Consider the following 16,429-nt stretch of genomic DNA (forward strand, 5'->3'; position numbering starts at 1 on the left):
GACATGATTCATATTTTTGGTTTACTTGATGAGTGATTCTCATTACTTGACATCAGACCCGTGATGAAGACCCGTGATAACCGACCTCTAACAAGTTGAGGGAGGGGGTGACCTGATTATCAGTGTTTTTGGTTTGTACCTTTTTGTCCTCTAGTCAATTTGTAGGTGATGGAGGGGGTTTTCAATGAATTTTTTAAAATAATAAGATTAATAATTTTATTTTTTCTTTGTTTAGTTACGTTATTATATCTTCTTTGTTTTCAAGTTTATTTAGGTTAGGATTTTTGGTTTATTTAATGAGTTGTAAATCTTTTATAAAAACAGATAATTTAAAAATAAATATTCAATAATAAAATTGTGAATTATGAATTTTGTATGATCTATTCTTTTAAAAATTCATTAGTTATTTATTAAAGTTTTGTTTATTTAATGACTAAAATTAGACGGGGATATGTAGCTAGGAGGTATAGAACAAAAATTCAAATTGATCCCATCAAGTTACAGTATAATCAGTCAATTTAATCATAACAAGTTTTATCTTTTTCTCCTCTAAATAGCGGTGACAATAGAAAATCAATTAAACTTTTTTTTCATACTCTAAATATATCTCGGGATCATTCCTCTCTTAAAACACTGGAACTTTTATTTTAATACTCCTTATTTTTTTATCAAAGTCATCACGATACCCAAAATCTTTTCCTAGACCTCTATGGCTGAAATTCTTATATTGTTGAAATCCCTTGTCACTTTGGTTTCTAGGCTACTGAGATCTATTAGCTTGGTTGATTGTTGTATAGTCAAGATTTTCAGCTTCTTCATCTCTGTTCTCATTAATAAATTCATTTTAAGGTGGGGTAACATGTTTTTATGACCTTCTGACCATAGGATCATTTCAAACTGACCCCTCTCGTAGACTAGCAATCACGACCACTTGTCTGTCTATTCTATCAAAAACCTCACTAAACTTCATATCCATCCTCTCAAGTTGTTGATGCATGGCCTATAACATAAAGAATAAGTTTTTCCTCTCCCTTATAGGTGATGATTTGTCTTTGAAAGACATTATTAAAATCTAAAATTTCATTTTGTAGTAATAAAATATATCATCACACACTTCCTCATGTGTTTACACTTCATAAGATGTCACTCCACTCGTGTTTCACTATAGTTTATCACGATAATATGCTTATTTTTTCTCATCTTACCTCTCATGCTCTCTTTTTCAGTTCTTTAAGGAACTAATTGCAAACAATAAAAAAATCACAACCTCATAATGATTAACCATGGCTTTTGAGAATCAAAACAATCCATAAATATGATAAAGAAAATGATGTGAATTTACAACAAGAAAAACAATAGCGAAAATAAAAATAGCAATGAATATGTCAATAAACACAAAAACAAATATGAAAGCAAAAATGGATGCGGGAAAGACTCTAATGACTTGAAACCATAATAGATTATACTAACCCAAAATAATAATAACAAATAAACAAAATTAATCGACAATGCAAACTAATTTCAATAAACATTGAATCGTAATTTTCTCAAATAACCTGAAATCAATATCAAAACCACAATCTAATATGAATTAAAAAAAAATTATTCCTCAATTCATTTTTTTGTAAACCTAATCTACGATACAATAAACACTACAATAGAATAAAACAACTTGCGATTTCAACTTTTTTTTCCTCTACAATACTTTTTGGCAATAGCCTTTTTGAACATGAACTTCTGTTATATGTACTATTTCCAAAAAAAATCAAGACAGAGAAAAAACAAACAAATAACATGAAAAATTTAAAAAAAGATAGATAGATAGAAAGATAAAACCTTGTTTTAGAGTTTTACTCTGATACCAACTGATACGAGTCTAGAGGATAAGAATCATATATTGAACCTACACATAAGAAAGAACAACCCAAGAAAACTACAATCAAATTATGATAAATAAATAAATAACATAATAATTACCTAAACCAAGGCATCAAAGCTATTGGATGAAAAAAAAAGACTTTAACCTATTATTATGATGAATTATGAATTGAAAATATAGAAAGAATGCCATAAAAACAGTGAATTTTTTATAATTCCAAGAAAGTATAACATAAAATCTAAAGCATGAACAACTTTATGCACACATGCATAGTATTATTTTGAAATAAACTAAGTGTAACATGTTTGACCCTTCAAATAGGGTATTTATAGTTTACAAAACAAATAAACGTTAATGACTAATGAGCTAAACATAAAACCTAATTAAGATTAAGATCCTAAGTTTGTAAAATAAAAAATTCAAGTCCAAATAAACTAATAAGTTATCGAACTCCCAAAAAGAACGTCAAAAACTTCCACCCTTGCATAGGTGTGTGTTGCTGACTTATGTGTAATAAAGGGCTGCCGACATGGCAACCTTGTAGGGTTAGGAATCCATGCAAATAATGCTCATGATGCCAACTTTTAATGTCCTTGAAAAACATGGAAAGGTTGCTGACTTTGAATCCTTAATCAACAGGGAAACTTTGACGATTAATTTCTCCCTTTGCTGCCAATTTGTCCTTATTGAATATGGAAAAACTACCACCTATAAGATGGGAATTCTTGTTTTTTCATAAATCCATAAATTAAAAGAAAATATAATCTTACTCTAACTATAACTAACTAGAAAATTAATATAATTCTTGGATAATAACTTCTAAACTTTATTGTAAAGTTTTTTTGAACTCTGAGTATTACTAAATTTTAACCTTATAGCAAAAAAAAGACCTTTAAAATATTTTCATAAAATTTTAACATGATCTGTCAATTAGATTAAAAGTTATACTTGTTAATCAAAACTACCTATTAGAAAAAATTAAGCCCAAAACCTCCTATTTAATCTTCTTATCTTTTGACATTGTAATTGACTCAATTGACACCTCTAATAGCTCCTTTCATGGTGTTTGTTGGTTCTAATTATAGCTTCTTGCTCGGGATGGGTATCATGAAGATCTTGATCCTGTTTATGATGAGATAGGTGTGAATTGATATTTTTCATCAATTTATAATATTTATTTAGATAATGATTATGTTGATAATGATATCATATACAATGACATAATGGTAGTGATGATATCATTAATGGTCTCCTCGCTAATGATTTAGAGATTTAGTGCAAAGAAAATATGGAAGGTTCTCAACAAAAAATATTATTGATTTAAATTATATTAATATTTTTTATTACAAGTTTATTGATATCACATAGGTAGATATGTTCAAGGGCTATGTGGATATTGTTAAAATAATTAAGCTCAAACACGAAAAGGAGGCTAGAATTCTGAATAATATGTATATTATGAGTGCTTAGTCTTAACCTAAATACAAACAAAGTATATATAGGTTAAACTGAAAGTACTATTCTACCCTTAATAAATAAGACTACATAAATATTATTTAACATCTCCCCTCAAACTCACGATGCGGCAGCTACAAGCATCGAGAGTTTGCCAACCAGAAAACGAAAACGAGAGATGGAATGCGCCTTGGTAAAGAAATCTGCAATCTGCAAGGAAGAAGGAACAAAAGGCAAAGCAATGGTGCCATGTTTGAGATGATGACGAGTAAGATGACAATCGATCTCAATGTGCTTAGTGCGCTCATGAAAAACCGAGTTATGAGCAATCTGAATAGAACTCTGGTTGTCACAATACATAGGAGTAGGATGAGAAAAGGAAACTCCCATATCAGCAAGTAACCAACGTAACCAAACAATCTCTTTGGTAGTAGATGCCATGGCACGATATTCTGCTTCGGTGGATGATTGAGAAACAATAGATTGTTTCTTGCTCTTCCAAGAAATAAGAGAATCACCTAAAAAGATACAGAACCCGGTAACAGACTTGCGATCTGTGGGATCACTACCATGATCAGCATCAGAGTATGCACGCAACTCCAATGATGAGGTGGATGAAAGTAAAAGACTCTGAAAAACTGTACCCCGAAGATATCGCAAAATACGAAGAACAGCTGCCCAGTGAACAGTAGTAGGAGAAGCAACAAACTGACTAACAACATGAACAGCATATGCAATATCTGGACGAGTAATGGTGAGATATACCAAACTCCCAACAATAGTGCGGTATAAAGTAGGGTCTATCAAAGGTAAACCATCAGAAGAAGAGTACCTTGCGTTAACCTCAATAGAAGTATCTACAGTCTTGTTATCAGTAAGTCTAGCCCGCTCAAGAATATCTGCAACATATTTCGACTGAGAAAGAAGGTAACCTCTAGGTGAGTATGCTACCTCAATACCCAGGAAATATCGAAGATAACCCAAATCCTTCATTTCAAATCGTCTAGCCAACTCTGTCTTCAAAACTGAAATACCATCAATATCATCACCAGTAATAATCATGTCATCAACATATAAAGACAGAATGATACGACCTGCATCAGTGCACTTAATAAAAAGAGCAGAATCATGACTGCTAGAAACAAAGCCAAGAGACGAGATCACAATAGAGAATTTCTCAAACCAAGCACGGGGTGCTTGTTTGAGACCATATAATGCTTTCTTAAGCTTACAAACATATCCAGAGTCATGTGAAATACCAGGAGGGGGTGCCATATAAACTTCTTCTTGAAGATCTCCATTCAAGAAGGCATTTTTAACATCAAGCTGATAAATATGCCACTGACGAATCGAAGCTACGGCAATAAGAGTACGAATAGTAGTCATTTTTGCAACCGGGGCAAATGTCTCCTCATAGTCCATACCATACTGTTGAGAGTATCCTTTTGCAACCAGCCTAGCTTTGTATCGCTCAATAGACCCATCAGAATTAGTCTTGATCTTATACACCCAACGACAACCAACAACACTCTTACCAGGAGGTAGAGGAACCAGATCCCAAGTATCTGTCTTATGCAAAGCAGAAAGTTCCTCATCCATAGCTTGCTGCCAAAGCGGATCAAGAATTGCCTCTTTATAGGAAGAGGGCTCAAAGAGACAATGAATAGAAGCTAAAAAGGAAGTAAATGATGAAGAATAACAAGAATAAGCAAAATCTGGTAGTTTTGTGGACTTACGAATGCGGATGGACTGACGTGGAGGTGGATCCACAATCTCAGATGAAGCTTGAGGGGCTGTAGATGAGAATGGAGCTTCAGGTGTGCCAGAGAGTAAAGTACCAGTACCTGCAGAGTTATGAGTACAAATTGATCGAACATAGGGAGAGGTATCATTACCAGAATCCTCAGAAAAAGGATCTATATGAATAAGATCAGATTTTGTCAGGCTATGAGTAGTGGATGGAATAGAAAAGAAAGGTATATGCTCAAGGAAGACAACATGACGAGACACATAAATTTTCTGAGTTATTGGATCAAAACAACGATACCCCTTTTTACCTTCACCATAACCCAGAAAGACACAAATAGCGGATCGAGAGGATAACTTACTGCGTTCTACATGAGGACGAAGAACGAAACAAGTACAACCAAAGACTCTAAATGAGGAATAATCAGGGACATACCCATATAACTTTTCGAAAGGAGATAGACCCGAACTATGAGAAGATGGAATTGTATTAATCAAACTTACAGCAGTAAGAACAGCTTCTCCCCAAAACTCACTAGGAACAAAACCAGACAACAAGAGAGAACGAGCAGTTTCGACAATGTGCCTATGTTTTCTTTCAGCAACACCATTTTGCTCAGGAGTATCTGTACATGAAGTTTGGTGGATGGTTCCATCTAAGGCAAGCATTTGACAAAATTTATTAGAGGTGTATTCCCCACCCAAATCACACCTAAAACATTTGATCACATCAGAATGTTGAGTTTTGATAAGAGCTCGAAAAGCTGCATATATCTCAAAGAATTCAGAACGATGTTTCATTAAATAAACCCAACAATAACGAGTATGATCATCAATAAAAGAGACATAATATCGAGACCCTCCTTTTGTGGCAACATGAGAAGGTCCCCATACATCAGAATGAATCAAATCAAATGGTGAAGATGAAACAGAAATACTTCGATTAAAAGGTAAAGCAGAAATTTTTGCCAGTTTACATCCACTACAATCTGAAATGTCACAAGTTTTCAAATTTTCTAAAGCTCCTGTGGATGCCAAAAATCTCAAACGAGAAGACGAAACATGACCTAGACGGGAATGCCATAAATAAAAACTAGAAGATGAAAGACTCAAACGAAAGGAAGACAAATCAACAGTAGTAGTAGCAGCGGCAGCAGCAACAACTGGCACTTTTAACTCATCCAGAATATATAGTCCATTCTCCCTACGGCCTGTCCCAATCAGCTTCTGAGACTGCAGATCCTGTACATAACAAAAAGAACCAGAAAACATGACTAAATAATCACCAGAATCACATATTTGACCAACAGACGCAAGATTCAATTTGAGTTTTGGAATAAGATAAACATTAGGGAGAGACAAGTGAGGTGTGACAACAGAACCAACACCTGCTAAGGGCATAGGAGTGCCATCAGCAGTCATAACAGGAATGGAGGACAAAGGGGACACAGAGGTAAAAGATGAGGAATCTGGAGACATATGATGGGAAGCACCAGAATCCAGGACCCATTCAGAGTGTGACATACCTGAGGAACTATGAGGCAACTGACCTATGGAAGAAGCGGACATTGCTTGTGGCTGCAAGGAGAGAAACTTCTGAAATTGTTCAGCCAAAGTATTAGGATCGGTAATAGAGCCTGGTGAAGCTACTGCTGCAGTATTGTGGTGTGGTGGTTTATAACTCTGAGGTGGTCGATGAACATTAGATTGTGACTGACTGCCAGACTTCCAAGCTTGATTCTGTTGTCTCAACTTAGGACACTGAGCCTTCCAATGACCTTTCTGCTTACAGAAACTGCACTCATCGAAGCCAACCCTTGTGTAAGGCTTATTCTGATGATTAGATAATGGCTTAGAAGGTACTGCTAGTACAGAAGGATTTGAAGCAGAAAGAATTCCCTTTTCAGAATAAGACTGAAGACGTAGTTCTTCAGCCAATAACTCACTGACAACAGAGTCAACAGAAGGCAGTGGAGAACGATGCAGAATTGAACCTCTAAGTCCTTCAAAATCATTGCGAAGTGCTGTTAAAAACTGTACCAATCGTTGCTGCTCTCTACGTTCAATATAAGCACCACATGCTTTTAATTCTGCCGATTCTGTAAGAGCTAATTGATCCCAAAGATCTGTCATGGCAGAATAGAACTCCTGAATACTCATATTCTTCTGGTGAAGAGCTCGTATGTCATTCTCTAACTGATACTGTTTTGCAAAATTTGATTGCGTGAATAACCTTTGCAGATGATCCCAAACCTCCTTTGCTGTCTCATACTTCGCCAACTGTGTACCTATAGAATGCTCAACAGAATTGTTGATCCAAGTAATGATCTTTGCATTGTTTGCTTCCCATGCATCTATCGAAGCAGTATCTCCTTCTTCAGTATTCTTAGGTACCACATAAGCTCCACTGACATATCCCCACATCTTCTTACCCTTAAGAAAATTTCTCATTACATAGCTCCAATACGAATAGTTCTTCCCATCCAACCTCACACTCACAGACTGAAGCGAATCATCTCGTTCAGTAGCCATAATCAACAATCACAGAGAACCAGAATGCAAAAGCAGCGAAAAACAAAATACCAAATTGCAGAAACTGAACAGAGATTGCAGAAACTAAACAAATATCTTCTCAAAATTATACGATTACTCCAAAACACAGAACAAATTTGCAGAAACTGAACGCAAATACCAAATTGCAGAAGCTGAAGGGAAGACGAAATACCAAAATAATTGCAGAAACTGACGAAATATCAAAATAGTTGGATCCGCGAAGCTGTGTTCAGGATTAAGCCTCGTTCCATAAAACCAGCTCTGATACCATGTTAAAATAATTAAGCTCAAACACGAAAAGGAGGCTAGAATTCTGAATAATATGTATATTATGAGTGCTTAGTCTTAACCTAAATACAAACAAAGTATATATAGGTTAAACTGAAAGTACTATTCTACCCTTAATAAATAAGACTACATAAATATTATTTAACAGATATAACATATATTGATGAAGCAGGTTTGAGGTTTGTAATATAATACTATAGAAACCAATAGAAGCGAAATAATTTGTTAATTGTTGTTTCCTATACAAATTTTAAGATGAAGAGAGTAAAGTTAATGTCTAAAATTATTGTACATTTAAAGAGATTGAAAAAAAAAGAGGTTGAAGAGTCTTGATTGAACATCAACAGGATCAAGGCAATAGTAATTTAACAGGAGGATACAAAAGGTTTTTTTAAAAAAATATTTTTATTTTTTTCTATTTAGTTTACAAAATTAAATAATATACTTCTAGTTTGCGTAGGATATTCATTACTTTTTCCTTTATTTTCAAGTTTTTTAGTTTGTTTAGTTTAGTTTTTTAGGTTTATTTAAGAAATTATAAACCTTTTAGAGAATCTAACAACTTGAAAAGAAATATTTTGTAATAAAATTATGAATTAAAGTCCCTATATAATTTTTTTAAAAAAATCTTATATTTTTATGGTTGTTATCTTTCTTGTGTTGTTTATGTTTTTCATAATCTCAAAACTAAATTTATCATAACCATCCAAAAGACCTATAACTGAGTAGCTCATGAATGATTAGAAGACAGGCATGGAAATAAAAATAAGGATAAAAAACTATATTCCAATAATTATTAAAAATACCAAGACAGGCATGGAAAATAGTGATTTTTCTTACCAAAAAATAGAAACAAGTAGCAGTTCCTTTTCCCCTCTTCCCTTCACATGCGTGCTTACTGTCCACGGTTTCTGGCCAAGGCAGTGGAAACCCCAATTATTACAAAAATAGAAATGTTAACAGATGGCAGTACTGTATATATCCACGTGAACCTAATTTTCCAAAAACCTCGCCAAAGAACAACCTTGGCCACAAGAGAACTGATAAAACCAAAGAAATCACAATCATTGGGGGGGGGGGGGGGGGGGGGGGGGGGCATTTGAAATACAATTTCAAATGTTTTTTATAAAAAATATTTTTATATATATATTTTTGAATAGTTTTGATGTTTTAATATCAAAAATAATTTTTCATAGATAAAAAAATTATTTTAATACATTTCTAAATAAAAAATATATTAAAAAATAATTGTTATCACATTCTCAAATTCATGTACTTCACTTCTCTTTAAAGGTGTTTGAGAATGCAGTAACGATTGTTTTTTATAATGTTTTTCGCTCGAAAATACATTAAAATAATTTTTTATTTTAAAAAAATTATTTTTGATATCAACATATTAAAATAATTTAATAACACCAAAATAAATTAATTTGAAGTAAAGAAAAAAATAAAAAATAAAAAAATTTTAATTTTTTTTTAAACATAAAAAAAAAAAAACAGGGTGTTCAACTAACTAGCTCCAAATTAAATCCAGGAAACAGCTTATAGTAGTTCTAATGAAGTGTCAATCAATAATTAATAATACTTATTGGCCAAATACCGCTTACAAAGAAGAACGCAAGGAGAGCGAGATGAAGCGTGAACTTCCCTCATCTTCTGGACAAACAGTAATTCCCAAGGTGCTACGTTTCATGATTTCTTGCTTGTATCGCTTCAGTCGTCTCGCTTGCTTATTCTTGCCTGGTCCCTTTCCATGAAACGTATAAGCAAGAGCTCCAAACGCTTCTCTTGGAGTCATAATCCTTCCGAGCCCATCTCCCCTTTTGCTCGAAGTATTTTGTCATGTCATCATCATAATCATCGAACTTTCGTTGCTTTTTCTTGTCCAGAAGCTGAAGTGCACCTGCTAATCCCTTACCAATGGCAACGTCACGAATATTAAAATTATCGCCATCCTTAACCTGCGCCAACTTGCTGCTGCATAAGGTTGTCCCGCTTGTCAGCCATTGCTGCTGCGTCCCCGAGACGAGGATTTGTGGGTGAAACTAATTGAATCAGGACTCTGATTCTTCTTTGTTTTGAATGCTTGGAGGGGAATGAGAAAGTATACAGGCGTCTGTAAATCCATAGGGGAGGAGGGATAGCTACCGCCCCTGCGCCAAAAGGATATCCCCAACTGAACAAAATCCGGTGACGTCCCGAAAGCGTTGTTTTAATAGAGAGGGCAAAAAACAATGCGGTGAGCGTGGATCGAACACGCGACCTTCAGATCTTCAGTCTGACGCTCTCCCAACTGAGCTATCCCCGCTACTTGTATGCCTTGCTTACCTTTTATATCTATTTTATGTATATGCTGCTGCCTTGTTTTCTTTCACACACTCTATAATACAGCCGACTTTCCAAGGGAAATTACTATTAGGGTGCTGCATATACATGACAGATATCTTCAGCTCATATGCACTCAAGAATTGGCAGGCATTTTTCCTAGCATGAAAAGAGTTATGGACATTGAACTACCGTGTTCTAACTCCAGATTATACGCCCAGCTTTTGTGGGTGTAAAGAGGTGGACTTCGAACTCTCCAATCCCATTCAACAACCATAAGGGCTTTTCCAAGGTGAATGTGGCCAGGCAGACAATTCCAAACTTCCTCTTACAGCACAAGAAATTATTTCTGATCATATCTGTTGTATCATGGATTTCTAACTCAAGTTCATTGCCTACCGAGTATTTCACTTTCACGGCCATGCTTAAAACAACATAAGAATTATCAAATTGAGCCTCTTTCAATAGGTCCATTTAGGTCACAAATATCTTTCTTTTTTTGTTTCAGCACAGAAAAATGTTAAATCTCGAAGTAGAGCAGCTTAGTTCAGCAAACTACAACTGAACTGCCCATCTGCTAGAACAAGCTTCTCTGCTTTGATAACTACGTCAAGAGGGAGGGGACTGAAACTCCGAGAAGGGCCATAGAAATGAGGGAAGTTGTTGGTACCATCCACGACTTCATATATCAATCCATCCCCGAGCTGCAACAAACACGCACGTTAATTAGATTACCTATATTTCAGCGTAGAACTGAAATCATGAGACATTAGCACTGCCAAGGATTAACATTGCAACTATGCAATCCGAATTTTGGTATTATTGCTATGCAACTTCATAATCAATTCAACCAAAGGAAACTATAGATGCAACCAACTGATTCATGTACTCCAAAATAGGACCTGAAAACATAGTATTGCTCGCCATTCAATCCTTATTCCTTTCAAATCATGGCCTGAGGTCTGAACTGCTAAAACTCCCCACTCCTAATTCTACACGTTCCTGTTTTGACCGCTTGTCCTTCCATTAGCACCTTCAAGTCTCAGTAACTTGAACCTTCTGAGACTTCATTGGTGAGTTTGGAAGTAACCCTCAGGAAGCAATACCTAACATACGCTATTCCATGAATTCTGATAATAAAAGTGCAGTCCAATATCTGATTAGTATTTCTTTTTTTCTGCCCAGCTGATTTTTTCAATTATAACCAGCAAAACAAAAAACTTGGGATTAACCTCATCTAAAACTTTTATTACGGGGAAACTTAAATTTGCTTTATCCAAAATTGAAATATAAACCACTTATCATATTGTTGATTGAGTTCAACTGCCAAATAGAGTACAGTACAACTTAAAAACTTCAAAATGGGTTAAAAGTGTTAGACATGGAGCAGACTGGGCAGAAAAGCTATAACCTTTTTATCAGAATGTATCCTTAGATGCTAGCATTCATAAAGTACTTCTACACTTCCTAGTTACAATTGTTCATCATTCCCTAACATGAAATTCAGTGTGCTATACATTGCATCACATGGAAAATCTGTAGTCTTTCCCTTCCTATTAATAGCTTAATTATACCTCTGTCGAATCAATGAAAGACATAATAAACATAAAATGATAAAGTGCAAACCTTTTTAGCATCAATTTGAAGCAGATACAAATCCACCTTAGTATTCAGGAAAAAGTTTTGCAATGTTGACATCACCTGCATATATATATATATATATAAAGACCGTCCCATAAATAGTTGAGTATCCGTAAATCATCCCTCACTAAAAAATGGATAGATATCAGAAAATATAAATTGTCATCTTGGGAAGCAAGCCGCAGTTTGGATACTGAATACTAACAAAACCACCAAATATCTCATTTCATCGACTGAGTATTTTTGATCAACTAATCCCGCATTAAAATAAATCATAAGATTTTCCATAACCTCTACCAGTTCTTGGAAAAGCACATAAATGAGTAATTAAGAGCCTGATTTCTGTTTTTGTTTCCCGATTCTTGCCAAGATCAATGCTATGATGAAAATATGAATATGGAGAGGTTACAAAATTATTTTTAGACAAGTAATCGAAGCACAAGAGCAATATCTATAGAGAGAAGGGACGGAAGTGGAGGAGACCTGGTCGAGCTTGCTGAGATGGATGAAGCCAGAAGATTTGTCAAGTTGTCCACCAAAACAAGATCCATTTCTCTGCAACTCTTCCCACTCTTTGTCTGTGCTTATCCTATACACATGCTCTTCTTCTTCACCTTCCCTTCCACTCCTAATCCCCTCCTTTGCAGCCATTTTTCTAACTTACCTTTCAACAATCACCACCGCCAAACTGTTTATAAGTCAATGGAAATGGGAAGTGAGAGGATGTTAAAGTATGGATTAAAAAATATGTGAAGAAAACTAGAAATAAAATTAATAAATAATAAAATTAAACTAAGAAGAGGCAGGGAAGTTACTGTTATGCCACTGTTCATGCATATACGAGCATGTTCACCCAACTTTATAGAAGGGGTGTTACAAAATCAGCTTATATGTAATATTTATATTATTTAATTTAATTTAATTAATCAAAATTAGATAATATCAACATTACAAATAATAATAATTTAAAAAACTTAAAAAATAGATATTACGAGTCAATTGGGAGGTTATAATTTTTAAAATATGGTTAATCTCGTTCAATTTGTATATCCTATACAATTTACTAACAATTTAACCTTATATTATAGAAAGTTCTTGGTATAAATATTATTTTTTTCCTCTTTATTCAGTTTTTTCTTTCTCGTCACTTAGCCTCTCATTCTCTTATCTTCTTATCTCGTTGATAATAACAACATCTTCCGGATACCATTTTAACAAACTAAAATTATCAATCTCTTTTTTTCATCTTTATAATCAAAAGTCTAAACTTGATTTTAACAAACCTCATCTATACCTCCTTGAAAATCAAATCTTTTAAAAAAAAAATCAAAACCCTACCTATGAAGTCTAAAGTTTAATTTGATCGATTCTTTGCAAGAGACAAAAGTAGTTGACAACGATCTTTAATACTCCTAGTGGTTTTGACGAGAGTTAAAGGTATGGAATGATTCATATGTCTCACCTTTGTTGTTGCATCCTTAACTAACCAGTTCCACATCCTTGACATCCTTAAAATAAACATTTTTTTTACCCTAATTCAGACTTTACAATTTAGAAATGGTGTAATTATATATAATTTTCTTTGTATTTATATTTCGTACCCTAATTCCTTAACATCCTACTATTTATGTATACATTTTTAACATCCAATTTTAGCAATAAATGAGAGCTTAAATAGTTGCAGGACTTTTTTGTTATTATTTTATCTTCTTATGAATAAAGGGATTTGTATCAATATTAAACTGAAATTGACTAAATTTTTGTTGTTTTAGATGGAGAATATAAGACCTTATGTTCAAGAAATCAATGTTGATCCATCAAACTATCCTTTAATGAATAATGTTGTTCTTCCTTCAGCGAATGATGTTGTTGCTCTAGTAAAGACCAAACATGTTTCAGCTACTCTTGCAAATACTATTGTAACAAAGGTAACAAGAAAAGAAATATGGCCTTTAGAACTATATTTAAAGTTTGGCATCACTTCGATATAATAGAGGGTTTTGATCCATCATTAAGTAGAGTCGTATACAAGTATTGCAAACAAGATTATCTATATGCCTCAAAGACTCTTGGCACTAGTAGTAATTTGTGGACAAAGTTAAATAAATTATGTAAACATTTTCTTGGCAGGTTTAAGTTTGATGATAAAACAACAAAAGACATTGGCTCAAACTTTTAAGGGGGTTAAAGATGAAACTGTGAATATTCTTCATGTTATTAATTTTAATCAAGAAGCTTGTAGAAAAACACTTTGTAGGATAATTATTTATGATGAGTTTCCTTTTAGGATTGAAAAAGATTTAGGATTTAAATAGTTTTGTCTAGCCATGCAGCATGGATTTTATGTCCCCTCTCAAATCACTATTACAAAGAGATTGTCCAAACCTTTATGCTAAAGAGAAGAAAAAGTTAAAGAAAACCATAAAAAAAACAAGTATGTGTGTCTTATAAGTGACACTTGGACTTCCATCCAAAATATCAATTGCATGTGTGTCATAGCTCATTGGGTAGATAGTGATTGGAAGTTGCATAAAAAAAACTTTAAACTCTTATCAGTTCCAAATCACAAGGTTGAGACCATTAGAAAAGCATTGAACAATTATTTGACTAATTGAGGTATTGGTATAATTTTAACAATCACATTAGATAATGCAAGTTCTAAGAAGAGTGTGTTACTTTTTCGAAAAGAATGACTAACGATTGGAAGATAATGAGTGTATCCATGTTACGTTTTGTGCTTATATTATCATTCTTGTTGTGAGTGATGAGTTAAATGAGATGGATGAGACATTTATTAAAATTAAAAATGATGTTAAGTTTGTAAGATCTTCTCATGCTAGGCTTATGTCTTTTAAGAAATGTATTGAAAAATTAAAGGTTCAAAGTAAAATTTGGGTTTTTTTTAGATGTCCTAACTCGTTGGGATTCCACTTATTTGATGTTAGATACAATTGCAAATTAGAGAAAGTGTTTGATAGATTAGAGGAGGATGGTCTTGGATATTTGATGTTATTTTCAAAGGTAGATTCAAAGGGGGAAAAAAAAACACGTAGGGCATCCTAGTATTTTAGATTGGTAAAATACAAGAATCCTCGTAAAGTTCCTGAAAATGTTCTATGAAGTATTTTAATTTTTTTTTCGGATATTTGCATGTCACATGCAATTCTTTCTTTCATAAACTAGTCTCTATACAAACATATATTTCTAAGTTGTCTAAGAGTGGAGATTTCTCAACAGGTGAAATTGCAGCCGATATGATGTGCAAGTTTGATAAATATCGAGGAAGGATTAAGGATATAAATTCTCTTTTATTTGTAGCAATTATTTATATCCTTGTTACAAATTAAAATATTTGAAGTTTTATGTTAAGTCAAGTGTATGAGTTTGTTTCCATGGTTAAAGAGTTGATGGAAAAGGTAAAAGATATACTTATAAGGATTTTTTCCTACTATTCTAGCCAAGATATTAAATATGTGGCAAATTCTTATGTTAAAAACAATCTTTCTCGAGATTTGAATGCTAATAAGGTGGGAAAAGATGTATATTAAGCATTAGTCTTTCAATTCAAGAAGCATTTAAGGGAAGAGGATAATGAGGAGAGTAGATTTGAATTGGAGAAATACTTGACAATTGATACAAGTGATACTTTATTTGATATTTTAACTTGGTGGAAAGTTAATAGCTATAAATATCCAATACTTTTTATAGTTACAAGAGATGACATAATTATTCATAGGTCTACAATTGACTCTGAATCAGCCTTTAATAAGATAGGTCAGGTCATGTACTAGATACGTTTAGAAGTTTATTAAATCTAGCAACTATTGAAGCTCTCATTTATTGCTAAAATTAGATTCGCTCTTCTCCAGCATCAATAGATCTTTCATTAATGATAAATGATCTTGAAAAGTTAAAAAAACTAGAATAATATATGTTTTAGACTATTGTAAGGCTATATAGCTTTTAATTATATCATAAATATTTTAGATTAACTTATTAAGTTATAATTTACAAAGATATTTTATTATCTTTATGTTTTTTTTTAGTGCTAGTTTAGCCATGAATATTAAAAAGTAATGAGTCATTAATAACAATTTAAAATAGCAAGGAATTGTTAAACAATTATATTTTAAGTTTTCATTATTAAGTAATTGTTATAAACTTAAATTTATACATACGTGACAACTTTTTGATTGTTTAGATGAGTTGTAGGAGATGTTATATTAGTGTGTGTTATTGTTGCTTTCAAATAGCTGACATTGAATAATATTCTCGTAATAATAATGAAATTACAATAGTTCAATTCAAGTTCCTATTATATTATATTTTTTTTTCTTTTAGACAATTGATTCAATTAATGTATTAAGCCTATATTATTTGTTATAGCTAATAATAGGTTATGAGCTAATTTATTAAGCTCAAATCTTAGTTTTAATTAATCTCAACCCATGAGAATTAGTAATAAAAGTTCAACTCATGAATATTTATTGTATTCTTAAAACTTTTAGCCTAACCCAATATGAGAATTAGTAATATAAGTTC

At 33.0% G+C, this 16,429-nt stretch overlaps 1 protein-coding gene and 1 non-coding gene across 2 annotated transcripts; both read right to left on the reverse strand.

The window, feature by feature from the left end:
* Window positions 1-10,156: 10,156 nt before the first annotated feature.
* Window positions 10,157-10,229, reverse strand: TRNAF-GAA (transfer RNA phenylalanine (anticodon GAA)). The gene has a single exon. It is a non-coding gene; the product is annotated as a tRNA-Phe (tRNA).
* Window positions 10,230-10,671: 442 nt separating this feature from the next.
* On the reverse strand, window positions 10,672-12,749 carry LOC7460483 (uncharacterized). Its single transcript, XM_002301497.4, has 4 exons — window positions 12,703-12,749; window positions 12,371-12,575; window positions 11,873-11,947; window positions 10,672-10,950 (listed from the first exon to the last, which is right to left on the reverse strand). Exons 2-4 carry the CDS (start codon window positions 12,536-12,538, stop codon window positions 10,789-10,791), a joined length of 405 nt encoding a protein of 134 aa, XP_002301533.2. The 5' UTR covers window positions 12,539-12,575; window positions 12,703-12,749; the 3' UTR covers window positions 10,672-10,788.
* Window positions 12,750-16,429: the final 3,680 nt, after the last annotated feature.

This window comes from Populus trichocarpa, chromosome 2 (genome assembly GCF_000002775.5).
Source record: "Populus trichocarpa isolate Nisqually-1 chromosome 2, P.trichocarpa_v4.1, whole genome shotgun sequence".
NCBI lineage: Eukaryota > Viridiplantae > Streptophyta > Magnoliopsida > Malpighiales > Salicaceae > Populus > Populus trichocarpa.